Source organism: Vipera berus (assembly GCF_964194415.1).
Source record: "Vipera berus genome assembly, chromosome: Z".
Taxonomy (NCBI): domain Eukaryota; kingdom Metazoa; phylum Chordata; class Lepidosauria; order Squamata; family Viperidae; genus Vipera; species Vipera berus.
Window position 1 is genome coordinate 78,306,434 of NC_138205.1, and position 18,506 is coordinate 78,324,939.

The 18,506-nt window shown below is 39.0% G+C and overlaps 1 protein-coding gene across 1 annotated transcript; it reads right to left on the reverse strand.

Annotated features, from left to right (window-relative positions):
• Window positions 1–328: 328 nt before the first annotated feature.
• KIAA1143 lies at window positions 329–9,805 on the reverse strand. The gene is made up of 3 exons (XM_081343055.1): window positions 9,645–9,805; window positions 2,635–2,782; window positions 329–1,075 (listed from the first exon to the last, which is right to left on the reverse strand). The coding sequence occupies exons 1-3, from the start codon at window positions 9,750–9,752 to the stop codon at window positions 876–878; spliced, it is 456 nt and encodes a 151-aa protein (XP_081199181.1). The 5' UTR covers window positions 9,753–9,805; the 3' UTR covers window positions 329–875.
• Window positions 9,806–18,506: the final 8,701 nt, after the last annotated feature.

Here is an 18,506-nt window from a genome sequence, read left to right on the forward strand (position 1 = left end):
TTGCCAAGAAGAGGAAGGATCGGCTTCTGGAGGTAAATGAACACTTAAACTCAATGGCACAACTATAGTGTAGGCGTATAGCTATCAGAGATGACATGAGGCCATACATTACAAGTGGTAGGAAAGGCAAACTTACCACTCCAGCTTAAAATGAAGGTTAGAATTGATAAGCATCTGTCCTGAATGCTTTAGAAATTGGATATCCTTTCTTAAGACGCAATTGCACATGATAATCCACTGAGTGGGACTTTCTCAATCATATATTTGAGGTATCTGCTGTATTTTTTTACACTAAAGGATAATCATTTATAATAAGAAGAAAATATAATGTACATCGAGAAAACTTTTTTTATTTGCTGAAGAATAGGGCTAAGCCATAAATAAAAATAAAATAATTTTACAATCATTTAGTAGTAGCAGCAGAATATCAGCTTTACTAAAACAACAGCTGTTCAGATCAGCTCCTTGATGAAGCCTTGCATCATTAATCCTGCTACATGTTTTGTAGCAACACATAAGCCACTTCTAGTTACAAGTATATTTGGACTTCCAAATATTTTTCCACCAAAGCCTGCAGTGTGTCAGGATCTTCCGTTTGAAATCAATAGAGTCAGCATGAGCATAATCCTAATAAATTTCTTCAGCAATTTAAGAAAGAACAGGAAGCTTTGTTGAAGTAATATTTACATTCTTAGTCCCAAGTAAAAATGTCTTGCACTCTACAATGGGTATAATGGATAAAAATGTGAAAGCAATTCTAAGTGCAGAATGCAAAGGCCTCATTTATAAGATTTAAAGCCTGTGTTTCTGCTTCCATACTGTACTTTTAGCATTTTGCTTTAAGAAAAAGTGTATACAGCAATTACAGATTGTTCCTAATCATCACTTTCTTCTGCATCAAAAGAAAGCAAGCTACTATTTTTAACTTGTTTAGCTGAATTGTGAAAATTTGGTGAATTCTTCTTCATCTCTTTAATTTTCTTACTTGAGGTAACTGTCAAACCAAGATACTTCTCTTCTGCTGAACGCTTAGGAGGTTTCCGGAATAAAATCTTCCCATCTTCAGGATCAGTTTCTAGAGGTAATACACAAATGATCTTTTACATACTTTCTCTTCTTAACTACAATGATCCTACAGATTACATCAAGTATCTTACTTGACAAAGCATATTTTTACATACAAAATATTCAGATCATATTCTGCATTGTCACATAGAAATGAACTAGACAACCTCCTGACAAGCAAAAACAATAGGGAAGCCAAATTCACTTAACTATTGTGTTACCAACTTATCAACTACAGCAATTCACTTAACAATTATAGTAAGAAGAGTCATAAAATGGGGCAAAATTCATTTAATAACTCTCCTACTTAACAACGACATTTTGGGCTCAATTTTGGCCATAAGTGAAGGATTGCCTATAGACAAAAAAGGTTTAATATCCCAATTTACTGTTCACATCATACATTATTTTGTAAAGAGTTTTTGACAAGACAGCAATACTCTTCAGGATTTAAGTGGAAGCCTTGTTAAAAAAAAACCACTACATTAACTTACTGAGGTAACTTTATTTTAGAAGTTAGTTTTACTCTCAGAGCAAATTACTTTTAAAGTAAAATAATAATATGTAACAGCTAAACACATCTCCATAAGAAAAGGTTTTCCCTGAATTGTGATTAAAAAGATTTAATTATCTGAAATTTGTGTGTTAAGTTCTTAAAAGTAATACAAAAAATACTTGCATGTGAAGAATAGCATAAGCATTTGTCTTCAAAACAAGACAGCCTAAGTTATCTGTCTCCCCAATTTAGCTATCGCTATCAAGCTCCAACACATCCCCCCTACTATTCTTATCCCATTATTTCTTAAGTGGGGAGAGAAATGAAATGAAATAAAAGCATGTTGGATACAAGAAATGAAGGAGTACAGCAGTAGTTAAAGGAATAGGTCATTTCAGATGGATGTAAGTAAAAATCATTAAAATGAATGGTTGGCAAGAGGGGATAAAAGCATCTACCTTATGCAACAACTTACTCCCTAAAATCCAGACCATTTCAACCTGTTGATTCTGGGAGATATTTTTAAGAGAATTTTTACGGGGAAGAATGTTGATTTATTTATTCAATTTGTATAACTGCCCATCTCAAACCAGTATCTCAGTCATTTTGACTTGGTCAGTCATATAAATGGGGAAATCAGTCAGGAAACTGGTCAGCATTGTATAAAAGGATGTTAACAAATAAGGATACCTTACAAAGAGGCACTTAAAAATAGTTTACTGTAATTATAATTCAATAACTGATCAAATCAATCCTGTTTCCACTGCGGTTAATACTGATTAGCTCAGCAATTTTGCAGCAAGTAGAATTTCCTGGTTTTCTTAAATATAAATTTTGCAAACAAAAAATACCCTGGTGGATAGCCACAGCATAGGAAAAGACGAATCCTTCCTGTATAGTCCTGTTTGTTTGTTTGCTTGTTTATTTTTAAAAAAACCCTCCAGACACCTGCAAAGGGTGGAAAACTAAACTAGTGGATTGGCTCCTGCTACATCAACATTGCATTCTGCCTCCTTTTCCTAGAGGACAAATGGTGCAACAATGACTTAGGTATTAACAATTCCACAATATACCTGTGACCTTAGAAACCTCTTTGATCTCCTCTTTGATCTTCACAACTTCTTCTGCAGTTAGATCTCCTTTTTTCAGTACAATCACTTGTGGCTGTTCATCTTCCTTATCACTTCCACTGTCATCTTCAGGAACTGGAAGCTGTTCTCTCTGGAAAAGATATAAGTGCCAATCTACACAAATAGGTTACGCTTGAAAAAAGAAACTTCAAATACGGGAAAGAAAGTTTGTATAGTGAAATGGTTGAGCTAACGAGGTGAAGTTAACCTTCTCTTCCAGTTTTCTGAGTCTCCCTATGGGGCCCTATCTCCTACTTTGCAGTAACACTTAGAAATTCTTTACATCAGGGCTTTTCAACCGGTGGCATGCAGTTACATTGGCACCTGGCAGGTGGTACGCAACCCTGCCTAGCCTAGATAAGTGTAGCAGGGGGAGGGAACGAGTCAAAGCGGCACAGCGCAGGACTTGCCATGAGAGAGTCCTCAGGAGCTGCAGGGCTGCTAGGGCGAGACAAAGGCCCCAGGATTGGCACTTCCGGTGCACCAGGAAGAGAAAGGAGGAGAGTGGAGACAGGAGAGGATATAAAAGGAGGCAGTTTTGGTGGGAGAGGGAGAGGGGGGGGGAAACATCAGAGAGAGAATGAAGGGGGAGACAGAAGAGAAAAGGCTTTTGTCAGATAAGCAGTGAAGAGAGAGAGAGGAAATGCTTTCTGAGGGGGTCTAAGAGGGCAGCTTCCCCCCCCCAAAGAAACGTTGTCCTCTCTTGAAAGCAGCATGACAACTCTGAAAAACGACCAGGAAAAAAGGTTAAAACAGAAGAGTGTCTCTTCTGAACAATTTTTAAAAAGATCAGATCCGCATCCAGCTCTTGGGGGGTGGGGGGGTGGAATGGGAGATTTTTATTTTTTGCCTTGTTTTGCTTTTTAAAAAAATCTGTCTGCCCCCTGAACGCCAGAAGCGCGCGCCCTCATCATTCGCTTGCTGCGCCCCCCACAGACCCAAATCCCCTCTTTCCCTTCCTTTGAAACAACCCCCCCCCCAAAATTTCCCATTTTCTTTCGTTGCTAGAAGGAACTGGGGAAGAAAACCATTGTGAGACACTCTTCTGTTTTAACCTTTAATCCTTGTTGTTTTCATCCTGCTTTTCTGAGAGCGCAGCGTTTGGGGGTGGTGAAGCTGCCCCTTTACCCCCCCAAGACAGCAGCTAAGCAAGATGCCCATCCACCCACCCAAGCATTTACCCATACAAAGTTTTCGTTGTTGTGAACATGTCTGTTGAGGAATGGCAGCCGGGGGAGAGCTGTTTGGTTTTTATTCCCCCCCCCCCCCGTCTGCTGGGTTGTTGCAGCAGGTTTGGGTCACTTCTGTCATACTGGGAGGTTACCCACGAAGCACATTTGTTTTGAATCCCCACTTGGGTTGCTGAGCTTGCTTAAATCCTCTTCCTCTTCCTCACTGGAGCCCTCCTTTGTCTGCAAGTGGGGCAGAAAGACCCCTGCTGAGCTAGGGATGATAGGGATCTGCCCTCTGCGGAGTAGGGGCAGGGTTACTATGTTCCCTGTCAATGAGGTATGATTTCCTTTCTTTACTCCCCCACTCTCCCTCCCATGCTTGTAGCTGCCTCTGAGCCCCTCATTCTTGGGAGTTAGCATTCTTTCTCCTGAGCACCTCATACTGGATTACTGTCAAAGGCTTTTTGGCAAAAGGGTGAGAGAGGGGGGGAGGGAAGGCTTGGCAGAAGAGAGGGGGGAAAAAAGTTTTTTGGCAGAAGGGTGGGACGAAAAGGCTTTTTGGCAGAAGGGGGAGGGGAAAAAGGCTTTTTGGCAGAAGGGGGAGGGGAAAAAGGCTTCTTGGTAGAAGGGGGAGGGGGGAAAGGCTTGGCAGAAGGGTGAGAGAGGGGTGGTACAATCTGTGAAAAGATTGAAAAGCACTGCTTTATATCATCTGTCTATGGGGGCTATCATACATCCAAGGGACATCTCCCTGGCATTGTCCCCTCAAAAAGGTAGAGTAGTCAAAAACCTGTGCTGCATTTTGGGAGATTAAAAGAAAAAAGTAAAAAAAAAAAACAGTCTACAACCATGTCTCTTTTTTCCTTCTTCTGTTAGAAGATAGAGCAATCTCACAGGAGATATATGGAACCAAGCTTTATATTTAAAATGATAAATTAAAAATCATTTTAAACATTTAACATACCAACATTCAATAGTGAAGTGATCAATTACAGAGTTATTAAGAACAAGGAGGAAAATAATTTTTTAAAATTTACAAAAGAATATTAATATTTCCAACAAACTACATAATATAGCTAATTTTCTGAAAAGGAATATTTTATCCAAATCTATAAAAAGATATTGGGGGAAAAACTTGATATAAATTAATACAGATGAGAAAAGAAGCTTGCTATTTCTTCACACATAACCTAAGGATATATATAAATTATTAAAATATGTACTATTAATAAACACAACAGGGAAATAAGGAAAAAGTGACTTCCATAGCAAAGAAAAAAGATATTCTTAGCACAGAAACTTGCCTAGACTTGCTATGTATTTCTTTAAAAATCCAAACTTTTACCAAAGGCTGTATCTTTTCACAGCTTCCCCCCCCCCCCATTTTCCTCAATCATATCTACACAGGTATTTTACCATACTTCTTCCAAAGCCAACAGAAAATCGTACTATTATAAATTTTCTGCAGCATTATAAAAGATGGGTCTGGAACATCTCTATTTGAGAAAAAGCTGTGACTTTGTGGAAATCTATAGCTTGTCAAGAGAATGTACATTGGGAGCGTATAATTACTGATAATTAGAAAACTACAGTTAATTTAAGACCACAATTGAGCTCAGAATCTCAGTCATTATGCAAAGCGGTCATTAAGTGAGATGTTACAACTGCTTCATTAACTGCAATTCTGGTTGCAGTTGTTATTTGAATTTGGTCATTAAGCAGGAAGCATCTCAGTTAAGGAACAAGGGGTGACTGTGGTAGAGAAGAGGAAGCTCAGGTAGGTGAAAATCCTCCCTGCTGAAATCCAACAATTTTCAGCCCTGACTAAGAAACACTCCTGCATGGCCTGTGCTGGACTTCCCAGGCCTCCCTCATTTACCTCAGGGACCCACATTCCTTGCTCCTTCTCCACATTTTGCTTGAATTTCTTCTCCTTTTGTTTTCCAGGGCCCCGCTGAAAATGAGATGTCTGCCAAAGGAATTCAAGTCCCTTCTTTATGTGGAAAGGAAAACCTCTGGCAGAGTGCAAAAACAGAATTCAAATCATCAGCATCTGATCTCTGTTTCTGCACTTCACCAAAAGCATTCCTCCACAACTCAGAAGGAACTTGTTCAACAGGGCATAGAAACAGAGCTCAAATCATCAGGATCTGAACTTTGTTTCTCTACCTTGTGGGAGGATATCAAACTCCCCGCTGAGTCCAGAGTTCAGATCTTGAAGATTTGAATTCTATTTCTGTACTCCACTGATGGAGTTCTCTTCCATGTGAAGAAGGGAAGTGACATCCTCCTGCAAGGTGGAGAAACAAAATTCAGATCCTGATTTTTTAATCAGGGAAAGAGAAGGGAGGTTTTTTGATCAGGGGAAGGAAACTCAATGGAGAAACCAATAAAAATTCACTTCACTTCCACTTCCACTGATTTTTTGAACATGATCATTCTGTTTGTGCAGTTAAGGAAATACCTCTGATATGATGACCTAACAGTTATTGCTGTCTAGTAACTTCCAAAATTCCCAGCCAGTGTGTACATTCAAATGAGAACTGTATCACTCATATCTGTTTCATTTGGCCTGGTTTTAAGAAGTACTTGTTCATATCATATATTCTGGACTGTAAAAATACATCAAACCCCTGCTAAAGCAAAACAGTCGTTTGATTTTTTAAAATCTTGTATTTACTATTTTTTATATAAATAACTGAAAGCACTGTATATACATAACATTCCTTCCTCTTCCTATTTTTTTCCACAGTAGCCATGTGAAGTTAGTTAGGCTGAGAAAGAGTGACTGATACAAACCACACCTTTCATGCCTAAGGCAGGACTAGAACTCATAGTCTCCTGGTTTCTAGACCAATACTTTAACCATGATACCTAAGTGGCTCTCATACTTTTAGATTGCAAGGCTCTATATCAGACATGTCAAACACAAGGCCCGGGGGCCAGATCCGGCCTGTGAACTGGTTTCATGTGGCCCGCGAAGCCATCCTGGAAACAGTGAGGGAACGGCCCCCGCTGTCTTGGCCCCGGCCCAGAGACCCTCCTTCTGCCAGAGACCCTCAGATCTGTCCCACTCCTGCCCAGGCCCCCATAGGCACCCTTGATGCGAATGATGTTGAGCTGGCCATGCCCACCCGGTAGGCCATACGCACTCTAGCCACACCCACCCGGCCCCCTGAGGGCAACCGCAATGCTGATGCAGCCCTCAATGAAATTGAGTTTGACACCCCTGCTCTATATAGTGTTAGATTTGTAGCTGGACCTATACTGAGATTTTCCCAAATAAATCAGTTTCTCCAACTTTGTCTCACTGCTGCAAAATGAAATAGTGATCAGCAGTGTTAGCATTAGTTATGGTTAAACATAATAATGTAATGGAATAAACTCATATTCCCATAACAATGTAATGGAATAAACCCCTATTCAGAAGTGAATATTCCCAGTTCTACTGGACTTATTCCTAATTGTTTAGAAATTTAGACTTCTTACAAGCTGTCCCATTTACTTAAAAATAATGGGCATCATGTGCGTCTTTGAGGACATATGGTGGTACGCCATGGGTCAGGAAGGATTAAATAAGTTTCTATAACATTCTCACAATCCATTAAAAAATTTAATATTTCCATTAGAAAGTCCACCTAGCATCAAATTGCTTAGAATAAAGCAATTTATTCCAAGCAAATATGATTAGGATAGCAGGCTAAAACATATGAAGAATTGTTGCAACAACTGGGTATGTTTAATGAAAAGGATTTGGGGTGAAATGATAACAGGGTTCTAATTTCCATGGGGCTGCCACAAAGTAGAGAGGGTCAACCTATTTTCCAAAGCACCTGAAGGCAGGATAAGAAGTAATGGATGAAAAATAATCAAGGTGAGAAGCTACGTAGAACTAAGGAGAAATTTCCTGACAGTTAGAACAATTAATCAGTGGAATGACTTGGCTCCAAAAGTTGTGGGTGCACCAAAATTAGAGTTTTTTAACAAGAGATTGGACAATCATTTGTCTGAAATTGTAGTTTCCTGCCTGAGCAGATGGTTAGACTAGAAGTCCTCCGAGGTCCTTTCCAACTCTGTTATTCTGCTAAATATGTTATCCTATAGAATATTTGTGTTCGTTTTTCTGTAGCTTAAATTTATGTTTTTCTTTTTATGAACTAAAATTCTTGAAGAAATCACTGCTACTTATCTAATCCAATCCTTCCTACTCTGAATGAGCTCTGAATATCTATCTAGCCCCTAATATACAATAATATACAACCATGGAAGCAAGATTCGCATGGAGTTTAATTAATCAGGTTTCATACTAGAAAAAAGGAGCTTGGATAAAGTTGAGCAAGCAAAACTCTTAAGTTCATTTATCAGCAAATGCATTATAGCGGGATCTCCTTAAATTGCTTGGGCTTCTTTTTCTCAGATTACTAAACTGAACAACTATTAATATTTTGACCAACTAAGGCTTAAAACCTAACTCTGCTCTTTGTCATTCTCTCCTTTCTTTCCCACACTTTTAAGAGTTCTCTTACAATATTGCAAGGAACTACAGGAGGCTTCTGGAAACTTTAGGTGTACCTATTCAGATACATTTTAAAAAGTAGTTACCAATTTATAGTTTTAATTGGGCAAAAATAAAGAAGTGTATGTTACTGAAATATAAATAAAAATATTTTTCTTGCCTTCACCAATATTTCTTAGAGCCTGTCTCAACACAATATTCAAAAGCTAAATGTGGTCTTGACCCCCAAATAAGGTGCTGCTTTATTCTGCTTTAAACCAAAGTACTAGACAAATCAAAGACATATAATCTGGTAGCATGATGGTTAGAATGCAGTATTTTAGGCAAACTCTGCCCATATCCCGGAGTTCAATCCAGACGGGGCTCAAGGTTGACTCAGCCTTCCATCCTTTTGAGGTTGGTAAAACGAGGACCCAGATTGTTGAGAGTAATATGCTGACACTATAAACTGCCCAGAGAGTGCTGTCAAGCTCCACGGGGCAGTATATAAGTCTCAGTGCTATTGCTCTCATCTGCAGACCAAATGAATCCTGAAAAGCCTTTGGTGTGATTCTTGGAGAACTCCAAAAGTTCTTCAATACCACAGTTTTGAATGATCTAAGGAAAAAAGTATTTAAAATAAGAGTAGAGCTTGAAGGGACCTTGAAGGTCTTCTCGTCCAGCCCCTTATATAGGGGGCTGTCCAGTCTCTTCTTTAAAATCTCCAAGGATGAAGCACGCCCAACTTCTGAAGACAAGCTGTTCCACTGGTTAATTGTTCTCACTATTAGGAAGTTTCTCCTTAATTCCAGGTAGCATCTCTCCTTGATTAGTTTCCATTCACTGCTTCTTGTCTTGCCTTGCTTTGGAAAATAAATTGACCCTCTCTTCTTTGTGGCAGCCCCTCAAATACTGGAATACTGCTATCATGACCCCAGCAAGTCCTTTTCTCTAGACTAGCCAAACCCAAATTCTGCAACCGTTCTTTATATGTTTTAGTCTCCAGGCTTTTAATCATCTTAGTTGCTCTTCTCTGGAACTAAGTCTCAACATCTTTTTTGTAGTGTGATAACCAAAACTGGATGCATTTTTCCAGGTGTGGTCCCGACTCAGAAAATTCAGACCCCACAGTCTTGTCAGCCCTCTCTCGCAGCCCTGGTGGGGGGTGAGGGGTGGGGGGGGCTACCACTTTCCACCTCGTGCTGAACGAAGGATCTGAGGATGGGTTTTAAGGAAAGGGCGGGTCAAAGGAACGGAAAAAGAGGGGGGGGCGGTTATGCTGTTACCTTGGTATCCACAGTGGGCCCCTCCCGATAGCCGATTCGCTCTTTGAAACGACTCAGGAAAGCGGGTTCGGCCGGCTTCACATACGAAACTTGATTCTTTTTGCTCATGGTCGAGGATTGAACAGACAGCGCCTCCAGTCACTCGTCCATTTTGCTTCCGCACATGTCACGTGGGAGGATCTGCTCTCAGCGACTTCCTTTTCCTGCTTGCCAATGGTTGGGTCCATCTTGGCTTCAGGGCGGCTGCCTGGGCGCCTAATTTAAAGAGGGCGCCACTTCAGCGCTAAACGGAGACGGAACTGAAGGGGGGGTGGGAAGAAGAGGATGGCGTCCGAGAGCACCAAGTCAGGTGGCTAAGAGAGGACGAGTGGTGGGAGGCTAAAATGGGTCTCCAGAAAGAAGACGGAGCTGAGAAAAAGCTTCGCTATAGGGAGCTTCAAATTGAAATGGTCAAGAGAGCGCCCGGGAGGATTGCCTCGTTAGCCCCCACTGATATTTTGTTGTGGAACACAGCTCCGGAACAGTCGTTTCACTTTGACTTCTTAGCTGACTCTATTTTTCATTAATTAGAACACTAATATTTAGTGTAACTGCACCGATAACAACATGTTTTTAAATGCCCACAGTGGTATCATCTTGGGGGAAAAACAAAACGTGAATGATTCAGTTTGCCCAAATTCTATTTTTCCTATATCAGTTACGGGGGCCTAAAACAAATTCATGGACGGCAAGTCTACTGAGGGACATGGAGTGCATATTGATTGTAAGATTTGGTGTCAAGGTGGAAAGTACTCTGATTTGCTTCGGAACGACTCAGCCAATCTTACCAGAGTCTTATCAGAAGTTGGATTCATGAATCCAAAGTTGTATTCAGCCAGTTCCTACGACTCTGAAGTAACACAAGACTATGCCAGTGCAATTTGCTCTGATTTGATAGCCAATCTCTTGTATAAATATCCACCAATCTCTCCTCTCTATGCCAGGAGTATTAGAAGAATTTTCTTGGTCCAGTTTTCAGTTAGGTCATGAATAAACGCAAATGCTGCTTGGAAGTAGTTTGTTTATTCAACCACAAAGAATGGTTGAAGGTAGCCTACACTGTTAGGTGATACGATTGAAGTGCTCCTGCCCTGGGCTTTGATCACGAGGTGTAAGTTTAGATGTGTTTTGGAAAGCAGGACAGGCTTACCTAAAAGCTTCCACTGTGTTCATAAGCCTTTGAAAGTGGTTGGCATAGGGAACCTGCTTCATTTGGGTTTTGTATTTTGTTTGTTTTTTAACACTTTCCTGACAATTTCTGTTTGGAGGCCTCATCATCTGACACTAAAATTTCTAAATATGAAAGCTATGATAATTTTCTTGGCAAAGCAGAAATGGTTTACCATAGGTTTTTTTCAATTTTATTTTAGAATTTCTTCTAGGTAAATGTCTCTCATACCTACAGAGCTCTTATTGTATGGTAGTTTACTCTTATCTTCTATCCCTCCTTTTCAAATTTAGTGGCAAAGACATTTCTTCTAAATGCTTTGATACCTGTTGGTGTTGCTTCCATGATATTAGAGCTTTGTTTTTTATTTATTACATTTCTACAGTGGCTCATCTCAAAGTAAAAACAAAATTAAAACAGAAAGCAAAACTGCAGATAAACTACACACAGCTTTAAAAAGCTCCCTCATTCTCCTGCATTCCCCTACATAATATGTACTGTTACATTTTTTCAGTTCTTTTTTTAGTTGAGTCACAGGATGTGGTGACTTCATCTACTAGGTAAAAATTTCCTATTTACAAATGCTACTGATTTTGATAAAGACTGACAAGTCAGTTAAGACTATAAGATGTAGGAATTCTTATCAGTTTCCAAGAATCACTCTTACATCACTCTCACTATAATTAAGCTTAATAATGCTTAATTATAATTTTCGCAAAATATAGTATGTTTATGGGTTCTATTTTTTTTTAGTTTTTCCTTACATCAGTAGGTCAAAATAATTTGGTATATTTTTACTATCAGAAGGAACTACAGTTTTTATTTTATTTTATTTTATTAGACTAACATAAGGGTTTTGTTTATCCGTTCTTTCATCAAACAGTATCCATTTACATTCAAAACCTGAACCTCAGATCTTCACATTTAATCATATGGCAGATGCAAGTACAAGTCAGGTAATTTATCAGAGTTTACATGTATAAATATGAGACATTATACCAGGACTTTTGACCAATGAAGAACTAATGAGTGGCCAAAATAAGGTTGCGTTTTTTAAGCAGACTAATGATATCATTTGTTGCCAAGTAGTTTTAGTTACCTGTTGCTTTGTCTATAGAATTAATTCTTGAGCTCAAATTGAGGCAGTATCTCTTTAGAAAAAATGAAATGTTACCTTTTGTGCTATTCAACAAACCAAAACTCATTTAAGTCATTTAATATATTATATTTAATATATTGTTTTTATGTAAATTATATCTCAGTGATGTTGGAAATAGGTAGATATAACAGTGAAAGAAATGGGCCGCTCACAGGGGCAATGATTCCAATGTACTGGTGTCGTATCTGTCCCCCTGAGTTCAACACATTTGCCTGTTTAGTATATCAACAGTTGCCCAGGTCTTGGGTTAATTTCTGAGTTAATGTGTAATGTGGTTCCCCTTACGGCTGATCTGGAATGTGTCACTCAAACATGGATGGGGCCAGAGGGAAGGTAGTCTCTTAGAAATGTGCCCAGCCAGGTAAAGGAGGTGGTCTGGTTGCTGTTATCTGAGACTCTCTGGTTGCTACCAGGGCTGCTGGTCCACAAGTGTCCAACTGTGGCACTCTTTTTCTTAGGATGAATTATAGAGACCAGTGGGATTGCTGGTATTGTATAGTCAGTCTCCTTGCTCAAATTTTTAGATCACACTGTGGGTTTGGTAAAAAAAAGTTACCCAGGCTTATGGTTTTGGAGAACTTCAATCTGTCTTCCCTGAGATGGTTTCACATATGCCTTCTGAGTTCATGGAAACCATAATTTCCATTGGCCTGTCCCAGGTCATCCAGAGCCTAACTAGAAATAGTAGTCACTGACCCATTTTGTTGTTCTTATCAGGGCAGTGCCTTTGTGATCTGGAATTGATGGATCCATCTTTCTTTCCTAGTAACGGTTCAATCACAGTCTGATGACTATGAGCTTCTCTAGAACTGTACCCCATCACAGGAAGGCAGGGCGTATTAGAATGGTCTGGCCCCAGCAACTGATGAACCCAAAATGTTTTAGAAGGAGCTGGGAGTTATAACTGAAGATCTACATAGTCCTGTTGAGCCTCTAGCAACCACTGGTAGTCCTAGGAGGAATAGGTTACTAGATTTTAAATAGGATTGCACTCAAGTGACCTTTCCTGACCCCTGGATCTCATTATGTCCCCTGGTATACGGAGGAATTAAGAGATGAAGCAGATTAAAAGGCATTTAGAGTACTGTTGGAAGAAGATGAAGAACAAACTTATTCTGTCTCCCCTTTCGTGGAAGGTTGTTGGGAAGATGGTTGTGCTACATTTCAGAGGACCCTGGATGAAATGGATTATCTGGTTCCCTTTCAGTGAGGATTCAGGCCAGAACATGGGACAGAAATGGCTTTGGCCATTCTAATGGAAACCAAAGAAAAGGGCTTTCTCTATTCCCTTTGGAATATCATTCCCTCAGAAATAAGATTGGCCCCCATTCATCTTTTGAAGACCCTAAAGATTTGGTTCTGTCAGCAGTCCTTGGGAGCCCAGGTTGATACAAAGCTGATTAAATGGTTGGTGTGACTGTGTGGTTGCCACTGCCAGTGTTTGCGTTCTTCCATTGTAAAATTTTAATGTTGTCAGCCACCTGGAGTCACCATGTGTGAGTTGGTCAGCAATATAAATTTGTTTAATAAATACATAGATAAATAGTGCATTATATGCTACACAAAGAAACTTCAAGTGCTTTTTTAATGTGTGCTGAACTAGAGTCCCCAAACTCCATCAAACTATGCCAAAAATGTGACAAAACTGCTGGAAAAATATGAGCGGTAAATAGTTGACCATAGAGCCACCACAAGTACTTTGGAACATCTTGTATCTGAGTTAAATGAAGAAAGAGATGCTAAAAATAGTGAAACATTAAGATTAAAGATAAATCATTCAGACACTTTGTACATTGAATTTGATCATTAATGGTCCACAACACAAAATTTAAGTTTATTTGAGGTCCTATGATTTTAAATGTCCTTTTAGGGTTATTTTAATTTAAACAATAGAGGGAAACAAAGACATGGGTTAAATCATTTACCTTGAAGAAATTGATTCTATACAATCTTTCCAAACATGGACATAATATTTTTCAACTATTTTTGTGTTTATAGGAAAGTATACAAGTTTGCTATTAATAATTATAAAATGCTTGTTTTAAATCAGTTTTATCACATAATACTTTCTAGTTTAGGGTCAGTTATGTGATTTGAAAATATTCATCTGGAAATGCAAGAATTAATGCTTGCATTAATGCAATAGAAGTTTGCAGAGCCAGCTTGAAGAATCCAAAAGAGGAAGGATGACAGGTATAAATCAGCTTTACATTAAACTATTTAAAATAAAGGAGCAGTTGCCTTATCTGCCATCCTGTACCAATTTTACAGAAGTCTGTTTTTAAAGATTCTCTAGCAATTAAGTAAATTGTACTTTTATCTTGATTCAATTAAGAAATTGTTGTTGTTGTTGTTAGTTGCGAAGTCGTGTCCGACCCATCGCGACCCTATGGACAATGTTCCTCCAGGCCTTCCTGTCCTCTACCATCTTCTGGAGTCCATCTAAGCTCACGCCTACTGCTTCAGTGACTCCATCCAGCCACCTCATTCTCTGTCGTCCCCTTCTTCTATTGCCCTCAATCTTTCCCAGCATTAGGCTCTTCTCCAGTGAGTCCTTCCTTCTCATTAGGTGGCCAAAGTATTTGAGTTTTAGCTTCAGGATCTGGCCTTCTAAAGAGCAGTCAGGGTTGATCTCCTCTAGGACTGACCGGTTTGATCGCCTTGCAGTCCAAGGAACTCGCAGGAGTCTTCTCCAGCACCATAGTTCAAAGGCCTCAATTCTTTGGCGCTCAGCCTTTCTTATGGTCCAGCTTTCACTGCCATACATTGCAACTGGGAAGACCATAGCCTTGACTATACGCACTTTTGTTGACAGAGTGATGTCTCTGCTTTTTAGTGTGCTGTCTAGATTTGCCATGGCTTTCCTCCCCAGGAGCAAGCGTCTTTTAATTTCTTGGCTACAGTCCCCATCTGCAGTGATTTTGGAGCCCAGGAAAATAAAATCTGTAACTACCTCCATTTCTTCCCCATCTATTTGCCAGGAATTGAGAGGGCCAGATGCCATGATCTTGGTTTTCTTAATGTTTAGTTTCAACCCAAGTTTTGCACTCTCCTTCTTCACCCGCAACAAGAGGCTCTTTAGTTCTTCTTCACTTTCTGCCATTAGAGTGGTATCATCTGCATATCTTAGGTTGTTGATGTTTCTCCCGGCAATCTTAATTCCAACTTTTGATTCATCTAGCCCTGCCTTTCTCATGATGTGCTCTGCATATAAGTTAAATAGGCAGGGCGACAGTATACAGCCTTGCCGGACTCCTTTCCCAATTTTGAACCAATCAGTGGTTCTGTGTCCAGTTCTCACTGTTGCTTCTTGGCCCGCATATAGATTTCTCAAGAGACAAATAAGATGGTCTGGTATGCCCATCTCTTTAAGGACTTGCCAGAGTTTGTTATGATCCACACAATCAAAGGCTTTAGCATAGTCAATGAAGCAGAAGTAGATGTTTTTCTGGAACTCTCTAGCTTTCTCCATGATCCAGCGTATGTTAGCAATTTGATCTCTAGTTCCTCTGCCTCTTCGAAATCCTGCCTGTACTTCTGGTAATTCTCGATCCACATACTGCTGGAATCTAGCTTGTAGAATTTTAAGCATAACTTTACTAGCATGAGAAATGAGTGCAATGGTGCGATAGTTTGAACATTCTTTGGCACTGCCTTTCTTTGGAATTGGAATGTAAACTGATCTTTTCCAATCCTGTGGCCACTGTTGAGTTTTCCAAATTTGCTGGCAAATTGAGTGTAGCACTTTTACTGCATCGTCTTTTAAGATTTTGAATAGCTCAGCTGGAATACTGTCACCTCCACTAGCTTTGTTGTTGCTCAGGCCCACTTCACTTCACATTCTAGGATGTCTGGCTCGAGGTCAGTGACCACCTCATTGTGATTATCAGGGACGTTAAGCTCATTCTTGTATAGTTCTTCTGTGTAATTTTGCCACCTCTTCTTAATCTCTTCTGCCTCTGTTAGGTCCCTGCCATTTTGGTCCTTTATCATGCCCATTTTTGCATGAAACGTTCCTTTCATATCTCCAATTTTCTTGAAAAGATCTCTGGTCCTCCCTATTCTATTGTTTTCTTCTATTTCTTTGCATTGTTCATTTAAGAAGGCATTCTTATCTCTTCTAGCTATTCTTTGGAATTCTGCATTTAATTGGACATATCTTTCTTTTTCTCCCTTGCCTTTCGCTTCCCTCCTTTCCTCAGCTATTTGCAAAGCTTCCTCAGACAGCCATTTTGCTTTCTTGCATTTCTTTTTCTTTGGGATGGTTTTGGTTGCTACCTGTTGTACAATGTTGCAAACCTCTGTCCATAGTTCTTCAGGCACTCTGTCTATCAGATCTAATTCCTTAAATCTATTTGTCACCTCTACTGTATATTCAACAGGGATATGATTTAATTCATACCTGACTGGCCTAGCGCTTTTCCCTACTTTCTTTAATTTCTTTAATTTCTTTCTTTAATTTCAATAGCAAGATCCTGTATGATGTAATAGTTAAGGTACAGAGAGAGACCCAAGTTCTAATTGTGTCAGCCACAGAAAGCAACTGAATGTCATTGAACCAGTCATTCTCACGCAGTCCAAATAAGCACCAAGTTCTGCAACAATATGCTAAAAAGAAAATCATTCAGTGAAAACTTCACTATAAGAACCAGGCAAGCATAATGCAAAATGAACAGCTTATGCAACTAAGCAGGATAAACCATAAAGAAAAACAACAAGCATTAATAATTGTATGACTCCTAAAATGAAGTAGAGTAGATACAAAACTCTGATACCAATTGTAGTAGATGTCAGGATGAAACTATAAATATATTTTGTACTGTTGTGAAAATGTGTTACTTTACACTTCTGGATAAAATAAAATTCTTGACCTCTTGTGTGGGATTTTAAAATGGAGGCTTTGTAAGAGTACCTCAATTTTAGTTATTTGCTAAATATTTGAATTTAAAGCCTTGCTTAGAGATGGCTATGTAATGAGGCTTTTGGCATCTTAAAAACTAACGAGCTTTTGTGCTCTATAATAAATACCTGGTTCTGAACTTATGACCACAATTGGGACTGGAATCTTGGTCATTGAGTGAAGCAGGATGCTCATATGACTACTTCACTCAACTACCACAATCTGGCATTCCTGGTTATGTTTGTTAAACAATCTCTTGGATTCCTCCAGGCAGCTGGAGGAGCTCAACTTTTCTCCATGCATGGAAGGGAATATCCCCACCAGACTGCAGGGATTTTTGTAGCCGCCAGAGGGACTCAGCTACCTTCTAATTGCAAATTTGCTGCATATATATATATAGTAACGGGTCTATGTGCAAACAGATTGCCAAGCATCCAGATTGTGATTACTCAATAATGGTGCGATGTTTTATGATGGCCAGGAGTGCTATACTCTTTCGTAATTTCAAACCATCATTAAACAAATGGCCATAAATTAAGGACTATTTGCATTTCATCAATGTAACATTCAGTTGATGGTCAGATACCATGCTTTAAACCTCAGTTCTCTAGAGCAGGGTGTCAAACTGCCGGCCCGTAGGCTGGATGCATCATAGCAAAACCATGCCCATCCCATTGCCGGCAATGGCAAATCGCAATACATCACGACATGTCACATGACATTGCGAGTTTGACACCCCTGCTCTAGAGGGAGTGAAGAAAATATTAAAACTGGCTGTTACAAATATGAAGAAATGTATGCTATAAAATTAAAAAGTACTTTGCAAAATTGGTTTTTACAATGATACAAAGTATTCATATATTCAAGATCTAAAAGGAAAATAGAAGGAACTAAGTAAAGAGAGACAGGCAAAGATATTACAACTTTTGATATCATGATGACTACCTTATATTTGTAATTCACTATGGATTTAATTGTAATAATTGATTTATTATTTGAGCATTTTGAGAAGAGACAAGAAAATAGTAATATATCTTGCTTTTTACACAATCACTTATGTATATAAATATGTATATGTAGTAAGAGTTTTCCGGTGAAACTGGTCTAATAGAACACCTTGGTCTACTGTTATGATTACTTTTGCCTTTCAGCCCTAATCTAGGGGCGTTTTGCAGGCTCAAGTTGCTACTGCGATAAAATATTGCTGTAAATTTAGATTTACAGTCTCCCTTTAACTCTTACTAGTTTCCCTTTAACTTCTGTCAGCAAAATCTAAATTTACAGCATATGTATATGTGTATATAATCTCTTATATCTATCATCCTAAATAAAAATATAAACTAGAGAATGATGACATAGTTTCAGAGGATCATTGACTATCAATGAGTTGGGTTTTTTAAAAATAATGTTTTATTAAAAAATGTTTAACAGAATTCAATAATCATTCAACAAAAATGTGTTGTCTGAGTATCTTATTCACCAATACAAATTAAATTCCTAATCCCTAAATCTTTTCTCTAACCATTGATAAAATAGGTCCCAAGTTTGAAAATATTCTGTTTCTTTTTTTCTTTTCTTTCAACCTTAAAGTAAGTC